Below are 24133 nucleotides of genomic sequence, written 5' to 3'. Positions count from 1 at the left end.
GTATAATAAGCCCCCTCCCCCCGCTGGTGTCCACACACAGATCCAGACAGGAGCCCTGGGCCCAGACGCTGGTCCACCGGGAGCCTCCGACAACAAATCAGCACACAGCCTCATTCTGTCCGTTCTTCTGCTCCACTACTTTTCCCTCCTCCGTAGCTTTGGCAGGCGTGCACTCATGTAACGGATACTTTGCTCCACTTTTCAGGGTCAAAGGTCAACACGTACTCAGTGGAGCTATTGTTTTTGAAGGAACCTAAAGAATTAATGCTCTGATGCTTTTGATTCAGAGACTAATGCGGTTTTCACTGCAGCTGTGGAGGCTTTATTTTCTTTATTAAAATCACAATATAAGACTCAAGAGTTAAATTATGTGGAATGTTATCACAAAGAATACCAACAAAACCCTCAAAAACATGACACACACGAGACTGTTTGTAATCTGGAACACATTTTTAACTCATACAGACCCAGTGCTACTTTTGTGTCAGTTCCCAAATGATTTTTTTTCTCTTTATTTGACCTTATGTTAAGTAATCTATCACTATTTATTGTAATGTTATTCTCTGTATTTTGCTTTTTTTCAGTAAAAATCTGATATTTTCCTATCTATATCATAATACTGGAAGGGCTCAGAGCATCTGTGTGTTTGTGTTTGTGTTTGTGTTTGTGTTTGTGTTTGTTTGGGTGTAGGGACGTAACAATATGAAAATTTCATATCACGGTTATTGTGACCAAAATTATCACAGTTATCATTATCATAGTGGTATTATTGAAACTGTGTTCAAAATGTTCAAAAAGTACTGATACACACTGAAATAATTTAACCAAGGTGTATTAAAGAAAAACAACAAAAAAAAAACAAATAAAATAATTGGCACATTGTCCCTTCTGTTACAGAAACATTCTAATATTAACCCTTAGTGGTCTGAGCCTATTTTGTCCGTTTTTCAGTCCTTTTGATTTGGCCTTTATATACTATATAAACAAATGTTTACTATACCCATGTTTAGGATCTTTTTTTTTCAGCACAACTTCATTTATATCATCTGTCTATTATTTTGTTCACTTCAACCTACAACATCAACACAAAAGGCCAGAAAACACACAAAAATATATAAAATCCGATTTGAAAAATGTGTATAATTTATTGCATAAATAACACACAGATGCTTAATGAACCTTTTCAAAGACTTTAAAAGTGAATATTGGTTCCACATATTAGGTATATACAATCAAAATTGTAATAAATTAAAACTATACTCAAATATTTGACATAAAAGCAGATCTTTACGTAGGTGTTTTCTCCAGAAAAACGCGGTAATCAAACACGGTTATCATGATAATTAGAATTTAAACAGTAATACTAACCGTCTGCAATTTTACCGTGGTTTATCATTATACTGGCAATCATGACATCCCTATTTGGGTGTGTATCAGCACGATTCTGACAAAGTGACACGTTTTTTAACTGTTCAATTTGGTTCCTACAGTTGAAGAATAGTTCCGTCTCCACATTAAATATCTCGGCAAGTTGATAGGACCAATATTTTCAGAGATGGGGGGGGGGAAGGTAAATGAGCTTCACAACAGTGGAAGACATAGAGGAATTAGTAACAGCTGTTAAGTTTTACTTTCACTTCGCACATTGAAAGATTTTGCTGAAATTTTCAGGAAATGTTGATACTGGCACAAGGAACAAATGAGTAGATTTTGCTGGTGAGCGGGGGGGTGATCTGCCGTGGTGGAGGTCTGCGCTCTCAGAGTGCTTTTCTAATTATTATTATTGTTCTATTATAAATGCAGAATGACTCTCCAACAGTAAAGTCTGCTCCAAACTCCACCAGAACAGAGAAATTAGGTTTTCTCAAGGTGGTAAGAGTTCCGTCTGGCCAGGACACTTCACAAGGAACTCAAGTGCCAAACTCCTGGGAGGTCCTCTGCTTTTACACATTAACCACATTGACTGGGTCTTTATGTGTTTATTGATTTTGATTTTTTTTTTTTTTTCTTTTTTTGAATATCAACACAAGAAGACAAAAGACTTTAAATTTGGAGTGAGTTTTATAACCACTTCACACCAAATAATCTGGGCAAATCTCATGATTTTAATCTATTCAGTCAGAGAAAATCTGTAACATTAAGTTCATCAAATCATTGAAGTTATCTGGTGTCTAACCAAATTGCTGAATTAAAAAAAACAAACAAAAAAAACTCAGACCAAGTTAGAGAAACCCAATGGTTGTTTGTGGTTTGAAACTGTAGTGAATGGTCAGTCCATGACAGAGGAACATCAGACCAGTGTGAACATTCACAGCTCGAATAAATGTTCTGTTTATCCGGAACAAATTAGGCACAACAGGCTGATGAAAACAAACAAACCCAAAAAGAGAAAAGAAAAAACAAGATAAATATATCACAGTCCTATCATCTGTTCTTTTCATACCGTGTGTGGTTTTAACATGATAAATGAACCTCACACAAGAACGAGGGTTTTCAGTTCGTCTCTCATAAACATTTGGTAAATAACAGAATTCTACGGAAGTGAATTGCATTCACATGAAAAAATAAAAAATTGGCTCTGTTTTTCTGAATTGACAAGATAATTATCTCATAATTACGAGATAATTCTCTTGCTAACTCAGAAAAACAGAGCCGATTTTTATTTTTTCATGTGAATGCAATTCACTTCTGTAGAATTCTGCTGTGAAACTAAAGAAAACTGTGACCCAACCTGCTGAACACCAGTAAATATAAACCAGTGAACCACAAGGATGATGAGAAGGGACAGAATGTTTATCTTGATAAACTTGTGTTTTTCTCCCTTTTTTTTACCTCCGCCAAGGAGGTTCTGTTTTTGCCGGCGTTGGTTTGTCTGTCTGTCTGTCTGTGTGCAAGATAACTCAAAAAGTTACGGACAGATTTGGATGAAAATTTCAGGAAATGTTGATACTGGCACAAGGAACAAATGATAAAATTTTGGTGGTGTTCCGGGGTGGGGGGGTGGGGGAGCCGTGGGAGCTCACTGGTCCGCCTTGGCAGAGGTCTGCGCTCTCCGAGTGCTTTTTTAGTTTTTTGAAATTGAAGTTTTTATTGAACTTTTCAAAGGCTTGGTACATGGTAAACTTAATATGTTTCTTCATACAAGAGCAGGTAGTATATAATTAACAATTAACACTGGTGACAGACTCGACATACTCTTTATCTCATAAACATAAAAGATCAAAAATAAAATAAATAAATAAAAGACAGGCAGCAGATACAAAAGAAGGTGGAAACATAATAATATCAACTAATAAATATCTGTATAGACCAGGGGTCTCAAACATGCGGCCCCCCCAAAGGTTCACTGCAGCCCGTGGGAGGAAATTGCAAAGTGCAAAAATTCATGTCAAACTCATTTTAGTTCATTTTCCACATACAGACCAACATGATCTCCAGTAAAATAATAACAGCATGAAAACCTACAAAAAATAACTCCATGTTTTCTTCTTGGTTTGATGTGAAAATTTTATTTCATTATGTCTATAAATAATGACAACTTGAAAATTTTGTCTTGTTTTTAGTGCAAAAAATAACATTGAATTATGAAAATATTTACATTTACAAACTATCCTGAAACAATAAAATGTGAATAACCTGAACAAATATGAACAACCTGAAACATCTAAAGAAAATTAAGCACAATTTTAACAGTTTCCTCCCTGTTACTCAGTGTTTAGTGTTTTTGTAGTTGAGGCATAATATTGTTAAAATTGCACTTCTTTTTTTTGTTTAGAAATTTCAGTTTTTTCAGGTTATTCACATCTTTTTTGTTTGGATAGTTTATAAAAGTAAGTATTATCATAATTTTGGATTTTTTGCACTAAAACAAAGACAAAAATTTGGAGTTGTCATTATTTCTAGGTTATTCTGTTATTATTTTACTGGTCCGGTCCACTGCAGATCAAATCGGGCTGAATGTGGAACCTTAAAGAGCATGAGTTTGAGAGCCCTGGTACAGACACACACACCTGTACATGCACTCATACGTTCATACATACAGACCTGTCTACCTTTATGTAATCCCAAGACGTGTCCCAGAGGGTCACCCCCTCCCCTCTGTCATCACTTCATCTAAGCATACATTCATAGGATGCAGTTTCAGTCACTGCACAGACCCATTCTTTCATCTGTGGAGTTTCTGATGTCTTCCAATGTCTTCTCCTTTTTTTTCTCTCTATAGATTTTTTTAGGCACCAACATTCAGCTGGACATTGGCTGCACGTTTTATCAAACAGGTTCTAAATGCAGAATGGATGAAGAAGCGAGAATTCATCAGTTTAATTAATTATATAGTCTGAGTTACATGGTCTGATTCATTAGTTAACAAATAATGAAGTCCTTTTCCAATAGAGTCAGTATATTTTTCTTGCGATGGTAAGGTCCAGTTCATCAGCTTTACCTTCCATTGTTGTTCTGTTAGCCTTTAAAAGTCCACAGGCTCTACTCTGCGTCACACTGAATCTGCTGAATGCCTCCAGCTGTTCGTCAGCACCATCAGTCTGTGGTTCTGGTGCCAGGCCTCTGGGCCGTTCTGCTCAAACCCAGCTCCACAAATGCTTTTCCCAGCAGATTCTGTAGATGAATGTTTTGGAATTAAATGCTCAATATCACATATGGCTGTAATTTCCAGGAGTCCTGGAAATGTTGGACATGCAGTGTAGTGTATAACAGCAGCCAGAAACCAAGAGTTCACCTCAAATAGCTGATGAACGACACTTACTGCTAAACTTTCAGCTTTACTTGGAAATCCTTGACAATTATTATTTTTTCAGCATTTTTTAAATTCTTGTCTAAAACTGATATTCAATGTGTGAGGAACAACAGCAGTTCTTTAGGTCTTTTGTGTCAAGAAAAATAAAGTGAATGGATTGTTTAATGTTGTTTTTGTGTGATTGTGCTGAGCAACCGGCTCCCAGAGGAGCTTTGAGTGTGGAGGAAAACCCAGACAGAATGAGAGCGGGCGTCAGATGATGGCAAATGAAACAAATGTGTGTTTGTTTGGTGTCGTAGCAGCAAAACAGATTCATGTGTTGAGGATATTGTTAAGACTAAAGGTGAAATATCAACCCTGTCATGCCTGACGTCCACATGTGTGGACCCATAGTTGGACTGGCGTTCCAAAGGGTTCTAAAGGTACTATAGTCCAGACCACATGGGTTCAGTCTGTACAGACCAGGGCTGTCAAACTCATTTTGGTTCAGGGGCCATATTTAGCCCAGTTTGATCTTAAGCGGGCCAGACCAGTAAAATAATAACTTAATAACCTCTGAATAATGACAAATCCAAGTTTTTCTTTTTGTTATAGTACAAAAAACCCCAATTAAATTATGAAAATATTTACATTTTACAAAAAAGATGTGAATAACCTGAAAAAACAGAAATTTCTTTTGAAAAATTAGTGCAATTTTAACAATATTATGCCTTGACTTATTATTTATACATGTACATTTACACACAATGTTCCATAAACATTTGGTAACAGGCAGAATATTGTTCAAATGTTGGAGTTTGGAACTAAAATTTGAACCATTTCTGCAATATTCCATCTCTTATTATTAACACAACTCCAGATCACAGTGGATCCATAAATGCACCAAACATTTAATAACAGGCAGAATATTGTTCAAATTGCACATTTCAGGTTGTTCATCTTTGTTTTTATTTATGTATTTATTTGCATTTTATTGTGAAAGAATAGTTTTGTAAATGTAAGTATTTTCACAGTGTAATGTTATTTTTTTCCACATAATTTTTCACAAAGAAAATTTTGTAGTTGTCATTATTTCTGGGTTATTGTGTTGTTATTTTGACTGTAGATCCCATTGGTCTGTCTGTGGAACCTGAACCAAAAGGATTTGGACAACCTGGACTGTTCAGGTTCATTTTTGCACTTTTATCCTGTGGGGCCAGAATGGAACCTTTGGCGGGGGGCCAGATTTGGCCCCCGGGACGCATGTTTGACACCTGTGGTCTAGACCTTCAGACAGACAATGAACTAAAGGATCATGTGAGCTGTAGAATGTGGACTGATCTGGGATCTGCTCCAGTGAACCTCCTCAGACCCACACATGGCTTTACTGTCCACATTTGGACAACAGGTTCACAGCTCATCTGTTCTTTAGCCGGAGTCGTGCTTGTGGAGTCGTGAAGGTTTACAAATTCCTCATTCTCTTTTGTATCATTCGTTGGTAGGGGTGTAAGAAAATATCAGTTCTGCAACATATTGTGATATTTCATTTTGCAATACTGTATCAATATTAAAAAGTACTGTATTGATATTAAAAAGTATTTATTTAAATGCAGATGTGGTGGAGGTTCGTTTTTGGTTTTTCTTTTTTGTTTATATTTTATTTATTATTATTTAGCACTCTTTTGTTAAATAATGTTAGTTCCTTTGTTGGGAATGCACAAAAATAATGTTATAATGTTAGTTATGAACTAATAGAATATGAACATTTGAACACACAGATGCTTAATGAACCTTTTCAGACTTTAAAGTGAATATTGTTTCCAAATATTAGGTATATACAATTAAATTTGTAATAAATTAAAACTATACTCAAATATTTGACATAAAAGCAGATCTTTACATGGGGTTTTTTCCCCTAAATGTGCGGTAATCAAACACGGTTATCATGACAATTACAATTTAAACAGTAATACTAACAGTTGGTAATTTTACCGCAGTTTATCGTTGTACCGGTAATCGTTCCATCCCTAATCCAGAGATGCTTCATGAACACTGCTACGTTCTGTTTGAGTGTGTGTTTGTGAAACTGCTGATCAGTTGTGTGTCTTTGTGTGTCTTTGTGTTGCAGAGCGCATGGAGACGGCCAATAAGCAGCTCGCTGCTAAAGAGTGTGAGGGATCTGAGGACAACCGCAAGACCATCTCACAGCTGCTCACACAGAGTGAGTAACACACACACACACGCACACAGTGGAGAGGACATTGAACACACCGCGCGTTGCATTCCTCTACAGCAGGGGCGTCAAACTCATTTTCTTCCAGGTTTCACATTCAGCCCAATTTAATCTCCAGTGGGCCGGAATAGTAAAACAATAACAGAATAACCCATCGATAATGACAACTCCAAATTGTTATAGTGCAAATAATAACATTAAACTATGACAATATTTACATTTACAAACTATCCAAACAAAAAGGATGTGGATAACCCGAGAAAACTGAAATTTGTTGAGAAATATAAGTAAAATTTTTATCAATATTATGCCTCAACTTATCATTTCTACATGTGCATTATGGATCAGATCATCAAAGGTACAAAACTAGCAGAATATAGTTAAAATTGCACTTAAGTTTCTTTAGACATTTCAGGTTGTTCATATTTGTTCAGGTTATTCACATTTTATTGTTAAAGGACAGTTTGTAAATGTAAATATTTTCATATTTTAATGTTTTTTGCAGTAAATCAAAGAGAAAAAAATTGGTGTTGTCATTATTTAAAGGCATAATGTCACATTAGTTTTTTTGACATTAAACCAAGAAGAAAATTTTGAGTCATTATTTATAGGTTATAATGCTATTATTTTCAAGTTCACTGCCCTTTACTGTTAATATCTTCAGTGTAATTTGTGCACTGTGGTGGGCCGGTTTTGGCCCATGGGCCGCATGTTTGACAGCTGTGCTCTAGAACCATGTCAGCCTCAGGACAACGTCTGGTCCCGTCGTGTCAAAATAATAACATCCCAAATATTAGCTCGTAGGTAACAGAGATTCAGTGAGCTTTAGTCTGACATCATACATCAAAGCTCCTAAGAACACTAACCAGTAATCTGAATACTCATGCCCTGTGACTTTCACATGATCTATCCACAGGGTTCATTTCCATATTATGTAAGTCCAGGCTTATGTGTAACTTCCACTGGATTCCAGGGCATGAGCAGACATTCCAGGGTCTAATGCTGCCTTCACGTGCACGTCTCAGGAAGATGATCCTTTCCACTAGTGACTTCGAAAGTACGAATGCGTTGTGTTCAAGTGCTTTAGTTGTCATTAGGGCTGTGTATTGGCAAGAATCTGGTGATACAATACAAATCACAATACAAGAATCACGATACGATATATCACAGTATATCATGACACTGTTAAAAATGCAATTTTTTGTTTGTTTCTTTTTTAAATGATTGTTTCCTTAAAGAATTGAATTACACCACACATCTGCACAAATACTAAACATATTTTTATTTGATCACAACAGGATCTAATGTTATATCACCAAATGTTCCTGTGTTCAAACTGAAATTCTGTTTTACAGACATTAGTTTCAGATCCTGTTCAAATGTCCATATTCTATTAGTTCAGAACTAACATCAGAACAGTATTTTTGTGTAATCCCCACAAAGGAACTAACATTATTTAATAAAAGAGTGTTAAATAAGAATAAATAAAATATAAACAAAAAAGAAAAACAAAAATGAACCTCCACAATATCTGCCCTTGAATAAATACCCAAAAATATCCATACAGTACTTTTTAATATCGATACAGTATTGTGAAATGAAATATCGCGATATATTGCAGAACCGATATTTTCATACAGCCCTAGTTGTCATGACCTGCTACTTGGATAAAACTGTCTTGCATGTGTTAATTCATCTGCTACAGCATTTGTTTTTTGCCTTTTTTTTTGGGGGGGGGGGGCAAATTGTGTTTACTATAAATGTGCAAAATCATCCGCTAACAGCAGCAGAGCGTTAATAAAAACATTGTTTATCATTGGCCATGAACCCCTCGTTGCTCTCCGCCATCTTGAAAAGGTCAAAGGTTCTTTTCATCTCGGCAGGTCACGGACACAATACAGTTTCAGTTAGTTATCGTTTTTTTCCTTTAATTATAGTTTTTATTTATTTCAGTTAACGAAAATGTTTTTACAATTCTAGTTTTCGTCATTTCGTTAGTTTTCATTTACAATAATAACCTTACAATAGACTTCATCTAAACGTAAAAGGCTCTCATGCAGGAACATGTAGAAGATCAGGCCTGTTTTGTGAGTTTTCACATTTGCCTTCATTGCGTGTGTGCAGACAAAGAGACGCTGCGTGAGAAGGAGAAGCTGGAGATGGAGCTGAACGCGCTTCGATCCACCACAGAGGACCAGAGGAGGCACATCGAGATCAGAGACCAGGCGCTCAACAACGCCCAGGCCAAAGTAGTCAAGCTGGAGGAGGAGGTAAGAGCCCAGACGGTGCCCACTGGGACTCAGCTGGGACCGGTCCAAGTCTGGCCCAGTTCTGGTCTTTAACCCACCTTTGTCTTTTACTGAAGCCAGGCAACGGTACGTTCAAGTGCAATACCACAAACCAGAGTCCACTTCTCTGTTAAACCCCATTTTAACATCACCAACTTCTGGAACAGAAGTGATACCAATGTAAGTCAGTGACAGGCATCAGTCGTGCGTGCGTGAACCAGGTTAATATAAGTGATCCACATGCGGTTCTATTTAAACTGGGGGATCCGTGCGTGGAATAGACTGACCCAGGACACGCTGGAGGTATTCTATCCTGGAGCTGGTGCATGTGTGTGGGCACAGGGCTGTGTGGGCTCCTCTGCTGAGGCTGATGACCCCGAGACCCGGACCCAGATCGGAAGAAGACAGTACGGTACGGATCCGGGACAACGGAAGATGAGTGATCCGCATGCAGTTCTATTTCAGTTGCGGGATCCGTGCGTGAAGCCACGGCTTACATTGCTGTAAGTACTGCGGGCTCATGAACAGATTTAAAGTCCGGCCATTGCACGGACTTCTGTGACAGACCGCTGTCACTGATAGGAGGAGGAGCCTACGGGAGCCCGCAAGCGCACGGCCCGCAGGCACGAGAGAGATGAAATCGATTTTACGATTTCCCTTTTTTAAAAATCGTCCTAATTAAAAAATCCGATTTCGATTTAAAATCGATTAATCGTGTAGCCCTACTATGAATTATGAAAGAGCTGCAGCATCTAAAACTGACCACAGTGAACATTTGACAGATAAACAGAACCACAGTGCTGCAGTTTCACACTCATCTTTTATGTATTGTGATTGTCTCTCTCAACTCATATATAATTTATGTGTAAGTTGTTCTTTTTTTATTTTTTTTTTATCAATTACTAGAAGTTTCAGGTGACCCCATTTGAATTCCAGGCGACCCCAAGTGGGGTCCCGACCCCAAGGTTGAAAAACACTGCAATATAGCTTGGTTAGGGGTGATAGGGAAAAGGGGAAGGGGGGTGTGTGTGAATGAAAGTGAGAAGAGAGAGGGGGGAGTGAGGGGAAAGTAATAATTGTTGTAATAATGCAAAAATATTGAATAATAATACCAGTAGCCTAATTTGCTAGTATCATTGTGGTGGTGGAGGCGGTCACACTACAACAGTGAGTTAAAGAATTTAATATTTATAATAATGTATTTGTATCAGTTACTTTTTTGAGTTTATATGAATTAATTTAAATTAATATGGCTATGCTGCTTGGTTTTGGCTTCAGAGCAAGGTTATTATCGTTAATGAAAACTAACGAAATGATGAAAACATTTTCGTTAACTGAAATAAATAAAAACTATAATTAAAAGAAAAGACAATAACTAACTGAAACTGTATTGTGTGCTTACAAAACTAACTAAAACGTATAAAAATTATGGATAAAATTCCCTTAGTTTTCATCTTTGTCAACGTCAGATTGATACAAAATCGATTTATTTCCCTGAAGCAATTTTAGCTGGTGTCACCAAACAGCTCATCACGGTCCGTCACTTGTGGTTTCCAGTCGTCTTCTGGTCCCCACTCTACCTGGAAACATGGAGACTAAAGTTGGGAGAAGGCAGCAGAGTCCTGTCTGGGATTTATTTGAATACGACGACAGAGAAGAAGAGAAAAGATATGACAAAACTAAAATTAATACTAAACCCAAACTACATCCGCCTCTCCATATCAGACACACCTCCTCTGTCTGTTTTTAAATCCCTTCTTCAAACCCATCTTTTCTCCTTGGCTTTTGAAACCATGTGAGATGTCTGAAGGTACTATCATTACTCTATTGTTTTTTTTTGGTAGTGGTTTATTGTTCTTATTTATCTATTTTATTTATTTATTTATTTATTTATTTTGTTGTTTTTAATTGTATGGCTTTTTATCTCTTTTATTTTATTCTTTTATTTGGGTTTTATTTATTCTTCTATATCGCACTTTTTCCTTTGTGTACAGTTTCTATGTCTTTAAATCTATTCTGTATTTTATTCTTCTAGTTTGGTTTTAATTATTCTTCTGCGCAGCACTTTGGTCCACTGCAGGTGTTTTGAAGTGCTTTACAAATAAAGTTGGATTGGATAAAACAAAGCATTTACAAAAAAATTAAAACTAATAAAAACTAGCAAACCTGCTCTAAAAACTAACTAAAACTAACTGAATTAGAGAAAAAAAAGTCAAAACTAAATAAAACTAAACTATAATGAAAAATCCAGAACTATTCTAACCTTGCTTCAGAGTCCTGCTGACAGCTCGGTTTCTGTCAGCGTGGACCTGGTCTCGCCCCCTGGAGGCTGGGGGTGGAACTGCCTGATCTGTGGTCAGTTTCATGGTGGTTTCTTTTTTCTTTTCTTTTCCTTTCCTCACCCTCTGTCCTGCTGCTGCCCGGCTGCTGGTGGCCGGCCCTCAGCTGGCTTGGCCACAGTCCAGTGGGAGGAGAAGGCCATCAGAGGTCCAGGACATGACAGGAAATGGGCCCGAGCCAGCCTCCGACACACAACGCCTGCTTGTTGTCGGAACAAAAGAGCTGCGAGCTTTTTTGTTGCTCTGGCAAAAAAAAAAAAAACCTGAAAGAGCCCTGGGATCGTTGGCCCTCTGCCTGTCTTCTCTGAGCTCACTTTTCTTCTCCTCTTTTCTCTGCAATCTGTTTTCTTCTTTTTGCTACTTTTGCACAGAGTCACTCTGCACTAAATCAGCCCATTCAGCAGCTGTGGAGTCTAAAGGCTGCAGTTCAGACATGCAGGAGGTACTCCGAGGACACAAAGCCAGCCTGTGTTATCTGAGCTGCAGAAAAGCTGGAGGACCAGGATCTGTCACAGATTCCTCATTACCTGCTTCAAGTCACTGTTAGGATATTCACACCAGTAATGGAATGTTAGCTCGTGGGTTTGGCCCTCTTTAATAGTCATGAAGCTCACTAGGTCATTGAACTTACATACAAGTAGATGTATTTCTGTTAGAGGGGTCAATCCAGTGTTTTTCAACCTTGGGGTCGGGACCCCACTTGGGGTCATCTGGAATTCAAATGGGGTCGCCTGAAATTTCTCGTAATTGATAAAAAAACAAAAAAAACTTACTAATAAAAAATATATGGTGAGTTGAGAGAGACAATCCCAATACATAAAAGACATGAAAAACTCTGAATTTGAAGCACTGTGGTTCTGTTTATCTGTCAAATGTTCAGTGTGGTCAGTTTCAGATGCTGCAGCTCTTTCATAATTCATAGTTTGAGTTCTTGTTTGTTCAGTATTAATTGTCCTCCTTGTAAATCACAGCTGGACTGACTGGACAGATCCTGACCAAGGAAAATCACATTCTTTCTTTGTGCAGTAATCTACACCTGGATTTACTGCCTCTGTCCACGATAATATACATTATATAGACTAAATGTGTCTAAAATTAACCTGTGTTTGCAACATAGTATAGCAAACTATTACATGATCAAAAACAAATTAATTTTAGCAAAAACAAATGTCTCCGTTTTGAATGTCTGGGGTCTCCAGAAATTTTTGATGTTAAAATGGGGTCACGAACCAAAAAAGGTTGGAAACCACTGGGTTAATCTGTGAAACGGCCTGAAAGATCCATTCAAACAGTCTAAAACAATTCAAACTTTTAAACAGATGTACAAATGAACTGTTGTTCAAAGACATAGAGCTGAGGATTAACTAAAGAAAATACTGTTTGAAAGACTAGGCTCAATATTGGTAGTTTTAAAAGGACAGGATTTACCTGAATTTAATGAAATATGGATTCTCCTCTGTTGGATATTAGCAATGATTACAGTGAAAAGTTTTTGTTTGTTTTCATGTGTAAACTCTGTGTTAATTGTAAAAAGGGTTCGGCAAAATAAGTCTGAACTTCAGCCTAAACCATTTAGGTCGCATTGAATATGGAACAATGGTAATAATAGTAATGTTTTTTTTTTTTTTGGTTTGTTTTTTGAAGTGATTGACGATCGAATAAACTACTAGTACTACTAGTACTACTAGTACTACTACTACATGACCAACAAATACGACAAAAGCCTGGAAGAACGTTTATCTACAATTTGAATTTTGGAGGGAAAGAATTATCTCAGTCCAACCACTGAAATGTCTTTGGTCAGCTTAGAACCAGTGACATTTTCTGTGGTGTTTTTTAGTGTTTTTTATTTATTTATTTATTTATTTATTTATTTATTTTTATGTAGTGCTCCATGGTGTCCAGCCCAGGGGGTGGGTGTGTATATGTGTCCTGTGGTCTCACTCCTGTTATCCTGTGTTTTCGTGTGCAGCTGAAGAAGAAGCAGGTCTACGTGGAGAAGGTGGAGCGGATGCAGCAGGCTCTGGCTCAGCTTCAGGCCGCCTGCGAGAAGAGAGAACAGCTGGAGCATCGACTTCGAACGCGACTGGAGCGGGAGCTGGAGTCGCTCCGCATGCAACAGGTAACAACCGACCCGTGACCAAGCGACACCGTCACCGTGTTGTTTTTTTTTTTTTTTAAACTTAATTTTTATTTGGTTTTGCTCATACAAATATACAAGACATTTTACATACATTAACACATCTAATCAAACATCCCCGTACGGCAAACATGAAAAAAAAGTATATCTGCAGTAGACATTGATTACAATTAATCACAAATGAAACATGAATGACAAAATAAAAAAAACACACGTGTATACAAACTTCTGAATGCTTATTGCATTAAAAGCTTAATCATGGGACTCCATCTCTTTGTGAACATCTCTCCCTGAATTCTAAGTCCATATGTAATCTGCTCCATCTGATAGATTTCCTTCACTTTCTCAATCCAAATGTTTTATGTTGGAGGTTCAGGTTTAAACCACTTGATAGTGATGCATTTAATGGCTGCCGTCAGTAAAATTTGCAAGAGGTATTTTCGGTTATTTCCCTCTAAACGTTCTGGGATTACACCTAAAATAGCAAACTTTATATCTTTAGAAAATGTTTGGTTGAAAACTGTGTTCACAGCGACAAATAACTGTGCTGGGTTTAAGGCGGCGATGAGCTGCTACACGTGGAAACGATAAGATCATTCCCACCACAGGGTCTGTCTGTGTCTGAGCAGCTACACCTGCGGACGTCCAGTGTCTACCAGGTTCTAAAACGGTCTGAATATATTTATGACTGAAGTAATTAATAATAACAAATAATGAGCCGACTGCTGTCAGACTGTTAACCCATACAGACCCAGTGCTCCTTTTGTGGCACTTCTCAAATGAATTTTCCTCTATATTTAACTTTTCTTGAGCGATTTATCACCATTTATTCTAAAATTATGCTCAGGATTTTGCATTTATTAGTGAAAATGAGGTTTTTTCCTAGATTTAATGTACTGTGATCATATAGATCACAGGTGTCAAACATGCGGCCCAGGGGCCAAATCCGGGCCACCAAAGGGGCTAGTCCGGCCCCTGGGATGAATTTGTGAAATGCAAAAATTACACTGAAGATATTAATGATCCTTTTAGTTCAGGTTCCACATTCAGAACAATTCAGTGTCAAGTGGGTCATAATAATCTATAAATATTCACAACTCTAAATTTTTCTTTTTGTAAATGTACATGTTTTCTTGTATTTACACTAAAACAAAGTATAATATTGCAAAAATATCTGAATAACCTGAACAAATATGAACAACCTGAAATGTTTTAAGAGAAGTGAGTGCAATTTTAACATTAATCATATTCCACCTGTTTCTAAATGTTCTGTGTATTTGTAGATCCACTGTGATCTGTAAGTTATAATGTACATGTGTAAACTGAGGCAGATAAACTGAGGCAGAATATTGTTAAAATTACACTGATTTTTTCAGTTTGTTCATGTTATTCACATTGTCTGAAAGGACACTTTTTAGAGGTAAACCTTTTCATAATGTAAATTTACTTTTTTTGCTCTTAAACATAGAGAAAATTTTGGAGTTGACACTATTTCTATATTATTATGTTATTATTTTACTGGTTGGGCCCACTGCAGATCAAATTTAGCTGAATGTGGAACTGAACTAAAATGAGTTTGACAGCCCTGATACAGACGTTCATTAAAGCCCAGATTAAAGTTGAGGGTTATTCGATCAGAAACAGAAAAAACTGAAGAAAACATGTCTTTTTCAGTCCAGTCTGATATTAACTGAACATAAACCCAGTGTGTCCATCCACTGTCATTGATCCAACTCCATGATCCATCTTGCATGTTTTAGATGTTTCCCTCGTCCATCACACCTGGAAGCCCTTCCATGGTTCTCAGGCTTCTGCAGAGCATGATGATGAGCTGATCATTAATCAAACCAGGTGTGGCTGGAAAAGGGAAATATCTAAAACATGCAGGATACCGGCCCTGGAGGTCTGGAGTTACCTACCCCTGTTGTAGAAGATGACAGTGTTTCCACGGTAACTACGGAGCCTCTGAACGTCCAAATATGGTCATATCTGATAACCATGAAAAGATGAAGAACTGTATTTTACACCAATTATTGACATGTATTGATAGGATTAATGGATTAACAGGTATTAAACAATTTAGATCAGTAAATGGTTTGGATGTTTGGTTCTTAATGGGTTAAATAAACACACATAATGTCAGAGATAAACGGAGGATCTCGACCACACCATGACATATTGACTCTACCTGAAAACTTGGGCCATTTGTTATGCAATACTTTTAACATTGGACTAGGTTTTTTTTCCACACATTTTATCATCTGTATCAGAGGTGTCAAACTCTATTTCTATCAGGGGCCATATTCAGCCCAATATGATCTCCAGTGGGCCGGACCAGTTAAATAATAGCAGAATAGCCAATGAATAATGACTACTCCAAATTTTTTGTGCAAAAAATAACATTAAATGATGAAACTATTTCTATCCAAAACAAAAAAGATGTGAATAACTGGAAAAAACTGAAATGTCTGAAGAAAAATAAGTACAATTTTATTAATATTAGGCCTGAACTTATGATTTCTACATGTGTATTACAGATCAAATCTACCAAGGCACAAAACAGGCAGAATACTGTTAGAATTGCACTTATTTTTTCTTTAGACATTCCAGGTTGTTCATATTTGTTCAGGTTATTGACATTTTATTGTTAAAGGATATCAAAATTTAATGCTCTTTGCAATAAATCAAAGAGAAAAAATTGGTGTTGCCATTATTTAAAGGCATAGTGTCATATTATTTTTCTCTCATTAAACCAAGAAGAACATTTGGAGTCATTATTTCTAGGTTATTATGCTGTTATGTTTGAGTTTGATGCCCTTGACTGTTCATATCTTCAGGGTAATTTTTGAATTCTTGCACTTTGTAAATTTGTTTCATGGGCCAGATTGGACCCTTTGGCGGGCTGGTTTTGGCCCCCGGGCCGCATGTTTGACACCTGTGAGCTATATTATAAAGGCCAAGTGGCCTCTGTGTGTGTGTGTGTGTGTGTGTGTGTGTGTGTGTGTGTGTGTGTGTGTGTGTGTGTGTGTGTGTGTGTGTGTGTGTGTGTGAGTGAGAGTCCAGGGGTTCACACTAACTCTGTACACAGCTGACTGCTGCAGTTTGTCAGACTTATGTATTTTTCCTCAGTGAACAGACTAGTGAAAACGGTAAGTTAATAGGACCAATATTTTGTTAGATATTAGTAATTTTGAATATAATATCCTTACAATCACATTGCCATGCCCAGAATGCTTTGGCGGTGACTGCTGGACAAATGTGGTACGACATGCACAAATACACAACAGCATAAAAACGACCACATCTATAACCAGTGGATCCACATGGGTCAACGCACTGGTGTGCACTATTTATTTATGGATATTTCTATATTTTTATATTATTTTTTTCTGTCTGTAAGTGTTTTATCTGTTTTTTTTTAATTAAGACCAGTGCATCGTCATTTCCTTTTTCCGTTACATCTACAATGGAAATCTTTAAATGACAAATAAAGAACCTGAATGTGAATAAAGCGGACTGGTCTGTGTGCAGCGTCAGGGCGGCTCCCAGAGCAGCGGGACGATCCCGTCAGAATACAACGCCACGGCGCTGATGGAACACCTGAGGGAGAAGGAGGAGCGCATCCTGGCCCTGGAGGCCGACATGACCAAGTGGGAGCAGAAGTACCTGGAGGAGAGCGTGATGAGGCAGTTCGCTCTGGACGCCGCTGCCTCCGTCGCCACGCAGAGGTAGGCAGGACGTTGTAGAGGACCAAACATGAGGACCAGGACAGAGGTGGTAAAATTAGGAAAAATGATAAGTTAGTAAAGTTAGAAAAATGCTAATGCAAGCTCCAAAAAATGTCAATTAACAAAATGAACAAAGATGAGCCTAACTGAGGTCAACTAAACCAAACTGCAACAGAACAAAAACTGACCCAACCAGACGAAGAACCAAGGTGGGCTGAAGTAGAAGGGGACTAACCCAAATCGAACACAAGGGGGACGCACTACACTATGAAATTAAACTAAACCATTAACTTTGTCAAAATAACAAAAAACAAATAATCATAACTAGACACAAAATTCTAACCGCATTGTGATTTAAACCAAAAATTTAAACAATTAATTAACACAAAGAAACAAACAGTGCACCCCCCCACACCCCTATGTCTGGTCTTTTTGAAGAACAATGTGAGTAAATAATTCAAACAGAACTAATATGTGTGCACCCACGTTAGAATGTTTAAATAAAATACTTAAACTAAACTGTCTTATGTAATCAGTAACTGTAACTGAACAAAAACCCGTAAAACAAAAACTATTAATACAAGATGATGGTGACAAGGAATCCACCACAGGCGTGAAAGTCTGACAAAGTCTAGAAAACAGCGTTTTCTAGACTTTGAAAAGTCTGGAATATTGTGCAAAAGTCTTTAAGTATGGACAAAAGTTTCTTTCATAGGCTAATTTTAGAGTTTGCTCAAAGGCACATAATCTGGTAGGATGAGACAGGGTTCCTATTAGAGCTGCACAATATGGGCCAGATCTATTAAGGATATTAGAACGTGTGCAAACTCATTGCACATGCAAAAAAATGTACAAACTGATTTACTAACAGTGACACTAAGGATTGTGTCTTTCAAAGGTGCAAAATAGTGCATCTGATCCAGTTAGTACATTTGCACAATGAATCTGAAATACGGGGCGTTTACACACAGTTGTGCATGTGCTGGGAGGAGAAAATGTAAATTTATTAATTTAACACATGCAAAGTGATTTATCAAACCACAGAGCAATTTTGCTGAAAGAAACTGCGTCTATATTTAGCACGTCTGAAAAGGAGGAGCAAATGGAATGGATGTGTAATTATCCACATGGAAGTGGATAGGAGACAAAGAAATGATGAAACCAGACGCAGAGAACGCATTTTTCACCCTCGTGTGAACATTTTTGGAGTGATATGTCTCAAAAATAACTGAGACCCCCCCCCCCCCCCCCCCCCCAGAACTCAGAGTGGGTAGATGGAATAAAGAAAACCCAAATTTAAAGACTGGTTGGAATTTTTTACCAAGACATCTGGAAATTAGGGAAAAAGAATTTTCATATTTCAAATGTGGATTAGAAATACACGAGGAAACGTATAAAAAACTTCATCTGATTTCACTAACCAGTCGGTACTGGAATGATTGTAGTCAAACTTGTTTGTGTGATATTCATGCACTTGCAGTTTCATGCACTTTTGTGATTTTCATATATTTTGAAAGCGTTTCTGTCAGTGAAACATAATTTACTGTGAGTTATTTATTCATTCATACATTTCTGAACTTTTCTATCACACACAACAGGTACAGTCTCAACCAAAAAAGAAGGAACACAAGTATAAAAGTACATAAATTCAAGGTCTGGGGAAAAAACAGCAGTTTGGAAAAAAGTCAGGAATTTTTTTTTTTTTTTATTTTTTTTCAGCATTCAGCTTCATTTCTTCTTGTATGTAACTTACACGTTACATTTAGCCATTTTAGCCTGTGTTACGGTAAGCCGCCAACTGTATTTTCATCTTTCATTTAACTTACACTAGCAACAAATTATTAACTAAACAATTCAAACAATATTAATATTTGGGTTTATCTGAAAATGTTCGTGTAGGTTCAGGTTTTATTTACTAGTTGTAGGATACATACTATAGGAAACATCCGGCCCATGGGCCAAAACCGGCCCGCCAAAGGGTCCAGTGTGGCCCACAGGATGAATTTGTGAAATGCAAAAATTACACTTAAGAAATTAAAAATCATTTTAGTTCAGGTTCCACATTCAGCCCAAACTGATCTCAGGTGGGTCGGACCAGTTAAATACAACCATAATAAGTATAAATAATGACAACTCCAACTGCTTCTGTTTGTTTTGTGTAAAAAAAAAAAAAAAAAAGAAGGCTAAATTACATGAAAATGTTTACATTTACAAACTATCTTTTCACAAAAATTACAAATAACCTGAAATGTATTAATAGAAGTGTCATTTTAATGTGTATTTTAGATCCACCGTGATCGGTCCGTTATAATGAACATGTGTAAATGATAAACGGAGTCAGAATATTGTTAAAATTGAACATATTTTTCTTAATAAATTTAATTTTTTTCATGGTTCATGTTATTTACAGTTTTTTTAAAGGATCTTTTGTAGATGTAAACATGTTCATTGTGTAATTTTACTTTTTTCACACTAAAACCAATAGAAAATTTCAGATGTGTCATTATTTTTATATTATTCTGTTATTATTTCGCTGGTCCAGCCCCCTTCAGATCATACTGGCTGTGGCCCCTGAACTAAATGACTTCGACAGCCCTGGCTTATACATGATATTTAGCTCTTATGTTTTTTATATAAGCCTACATATAATTTAGTAGTAAAGTAGTTTTGATGTGCCCTCCACTGGTTCTGTGTGGTTTCAGATGACTCATATTCATTTTCAGCCTGGTGCTTCTACATGACTTTAGTTTGTAAACCTATTTGGCTGTTTTGTGGAATTGTATTTTTACCTCCGCCAAGGAGGTTATGTTTTTGCCAGGGTTTGTTTGTTTGTTTGTCTGTCCGTTAGTGTGCAACATAACTCAAAAAGTTATGGACAGATTTGGATGAAATTTTCAGGGTTTGTTGGAAATGGGATAAGGAAGAAATGATTAAATTTTGGTGGTGATCGGGGGTGGGGGGGGCCCACGGGGGGGGGGGCCACTGATCAGCCCTGGCGGAGGTCTGCACTCTCCGAGTGCTTCTAGTTTAATCAAGTGCCCTCTGGGTTGAGAATGATTGAGGTGGTTAAGTGCTACCACCTAGTGGCCACTAAAGAAACTACAGCTGATGCTACTTGGAGTCACAGTCTGTGGTGGTTTCTGCTGTTTTTCACATCAACCTAAAGGAAAAAAATGGACTGAAATGAATTCTTCTGACTTCTATTGTCCTGACACTAGGGATGGAACGATTACCGGTATAATGATAAACTGCGGTGAAATTGCAGACGGTTAGTATTACCGTTTAAATTCTAATTATCATGATAACTGTGTTTGATTACCGCACTTTTAGGGGAAAAACTGTATGTAGAGATCTGTTTTTATGTCAAATACCTGAGTATAGTTTTAATTTATTTCAATTTTAATTTTAAATACCTAATATTTGGAATCGGAAAAGGTTCGTTAAGCATCTTTGTGTTATTTATGCAATAAATTATATACATTTTTCAAATCAGATTTTATATATTTTTTTGTGTTTTCTGTCCTTTTATGTTGATATAGTAGGTTAAAGTAAAAAAAAAAAATAATAATAATAATAGGCAGATGATATAAATGAAGTTGTGCTGAAAAACAGATCCCAAACATGGGTACAGTAAACATTTGTTTATATAGTACATAAAGGCAAAATCAAAAGGACTGAAAAACAGACAAAATAGGCTCAGACCACTAAGGGTTAATATTTGAATGTTTCTGCAACAGAAGGGACATTGAGCCAATTATTGTATTTGTTTGGTTTTTTTTTTGTTTGTTTTCAAAATACAACTTGGTTAAATTATTTCAGTGTGTGTATTAGTACTTTTTGAACATTTTAAGCACAATTTCAACAATACTGTGATAATAATGATAACTGTGATAATTTTGGTCACAATAACCATGATCTGAAATGTTCATATGGTTCCATCCCTCGCTGACACCTGTGCTTCCTGTTTTTGTTCTTTTTTTTTTAACCCCTGTGCTTCCTGTGTTGCAGGGACACTTCAGCGGTGGCGATAAACCACTCCCCCAGCAGCAGCTACGACACGTCTGTGGAGGCACGAATCCAGAAGGAGGAGGAGGAGATTCTCATGGCCAACCGGCGCTGTCTGGACATGGAGAGCAGGTACGAGGCCTCAGATGTGCAGCCTTTCAGCACCTGGGTCATGTGCTTATGCATCTGGGGGGGGGGGGGTTTGCATCAAAATGAGAAAAGAGAGGTGGGGGTCAGCACTAGCATCAGAGATGACATCAAGAAAAGCCCCCAGGAAATGAGTTTGTTTTTCTTAGCTTTCATGTGATGTACAACCCTGTTCCATCTGTACTCTTTACACTGTTACATGTGCACTTTTTCATTCTCCTTTTATATTTGTAATATTTGACCCTTTCATACAGTATATGTCAAATTTGTAGGGCTGTGTATCGGCAAGAATCTGGGATACGATACAAATCACAATAATAGGATCACAATACAATATTTCACGATATATCTCGATACTGTTAAAAAGGCAAGTTTTTAGTGGTTTTGTTTCTTTTTTAAATGATTATTTCCTTGAAGAACTGAATTACGCCAGAAATCTGCACAAATGTTTATGTTTATGTTTACGCATTTGGCAGACGCTTTTTTCCAAAGCGACTTACAGGGGAAAACCAATTAAATCACTCAATCAATCAAATTTTATTTATATAGCGCCAGATCACAAGAAAGTTATCTCTTGACATTTTATATATAGAGTTGGTCAAAACCAGACTCTAAGTCAATTTACAGAAACCCAACAGAATCCTCCAGGAGCAAACACTTGTGACTGGTGACAGTGGCGAGGAAAAACTTCCCTTTAACAGCAGAAACCTGGAGCAGACCCAGACTCCTGGAGGATGGACGTCTGCCTTGACCAGTTGGGGTTAAAGAGAGAGAGTAGAGAAGGGGAAAAAGAGAGAGCGATAGAGATAGGGACTGGGGGAGAGGGGGAGAAGGGGGGAGTAGGGGGAGACACATGGAGGCGGTTGAGGATAAGTGAATGGTGATGATGAGGGCAGGGAAGAGGCCGGACCACCGCAGCAGGTCCAGAGATAATCGTGAAAGAATCTGTGGTTGTCCTGGGAAAAACCTTATTAGAATATTTAAAATGGAATGTTTGAAAGTGCTAGGACAGGAGGTGCTCTCGGAAGAGCTGGGTCTTCAGGAGCTTCTTGAAGATAGGCAGGGATGACTCTGTTCTTGTAGCACTTGGTAGAGCGTTCCACCAACGTGGAACGACCCATGAAAAGAGCCTGGATTGTCTTGTACAAGGTCTGGGGACCACCAGACTACGTTCCCCAGACGAGCGGAGTGGTCGTGGGGCGACATAAGCTTTTATTAGTGCACCTAAGTAGACAGGAGCAGACCCACGGAGAATTTTGTAGGCTAGGATTAAAGATTTGAATTTGATGCGGGCAGCTATGGGTAGCCAGTGTAACTCAATGAGTAAGGGGGTGACATGTGCCCTTTTAGGCTGATTGAAGACCAGACGCGCTGCTGCATTCTGGACCATCTGTAGTGGTTTGACAACACAAGCTGGGAGGCCCGTTAGAAGAGCATTGCAGTAGTCAAGACGGGAGATAACCATAGTCTGCACCAGGAGCTGGGTGGCCTGTTGGGTTAGGTATGGCCTGATCTTTCTTAGGTTGAACAGAGTGAAACGGCATGATCGGGTGACAGAGGCAACGTGATCCGTGAAGGTCAACTGATTATCAATCATGACTCCCAAGTTACGTACTACACTGGTAGGAGCCAGAGGTATGGAGTCAATAGTGATGGAGATGTCCTGCTGTATGGTTGGCTTAGCTGGGAAGACCAGCAGTTCAGTTTTGGACAGGTTCAGCTGAAGGTGATGGGCTTTCATCCATGCAGATATGTCAGAGAGACAATCTGAGATCCGCACTGAGACTGTGGAGTCATCAGGTGGGAATGACAGATAGAGCTGGTATCATCAGCATAGCAATGATATGAGAAGCCGTGTGAGTGGATGATCTGACCGAGTGAGGTGGTGTATATGGCAAAAAGGAGGGGGCCCAACACAGAGCCTTGGGGGACCCCTGTGGTGAGGCGGTGAACTGCTGATGTGTGCCCTAGCCAGGACACACTGAAGGACCGACCAGTGAGGTAAGACTGAAACCAGGAGTGTGCGTGGCCTGTGATGCCCATGTTCCAGAGTATGGATAACAGGATATCATGATTGACAGTGTCAGATGCTGCTGATAAGTCCAGTAGAATGAGTACTGAAGACTTGGCTGCTGCTCTAGCCTCTTTCAAGGCTTCTGTCACAGACAACAGAGCCGTTTCAGTGGAGTGGCCGATTTTGAAGCCAGATTGGTTGATGTCAAGGAGGTTATTTTGGGAGAGGAATTCTGTGACCTGTTTGAAAACAGCCCTTTTGATGATCTTAGAAAGGTATGGGAGGAGTGAGACTGGTCGATAATTCTCCACTTGAGTGGGGGTGAGGGAAGGTTTTTTGAGTAGTGGTGTTACCTGCGCTTGTTTAAATACTGTAGGAAATGTTCCTGAAGTCAGTGAAGCATTAATCACATGTGTGATTGGTGCTGTGATAGTAGGGGCTACAGACTGTAAGAGGTTGGATGGAATAGGGTCCAACAGGCATGTGGTAGGACGGCTAGAGGAAAGG

General features: G+C 38.1%; 1 protein-coding gene across 1 annotated transcript in view; it reads left to right on the top strand.

The window, feature by feature from the left end:
• Nucleotides 1-24133, top strand: part of LOC115433295 (angiomotin-like) — a 45273-nt gene that overhangs the window by 11119 nt on the left and 10021 nt on the right. The window contains 5 exon segments of the mRNA XM_030154620.1: nt 6861-6953; nt 9090-9235; nt 13565-13714; nt 17264-17460; nt 21469-21597. Coding sequence (XP_030010480.1) covers nt 6861-6953; nt 9090-9235; nt 13565-13714; nt 17264-17460; nt 21469-21597 — 715 coding nt within the window.

Source organism: Sphaeramia orbicularis, chromosome 14 (genome assembly GCF_902148855.1).
Source record: "Sphaeramia orbicularis chromosome 14, fSphaOr1.1, whole genome shotgun sequence".
NCBI classification, from domain to species: domain Eukaryota; kingdom Metazoa; phylum Chordata; class Actinopteri; order Kurtiformes; family Apogonidae; genus Sphaeramia; species Sphaeramia orbicularis.
This window is presented reverse-complemented; position numbering and strand designations above follow the sequence as displayed.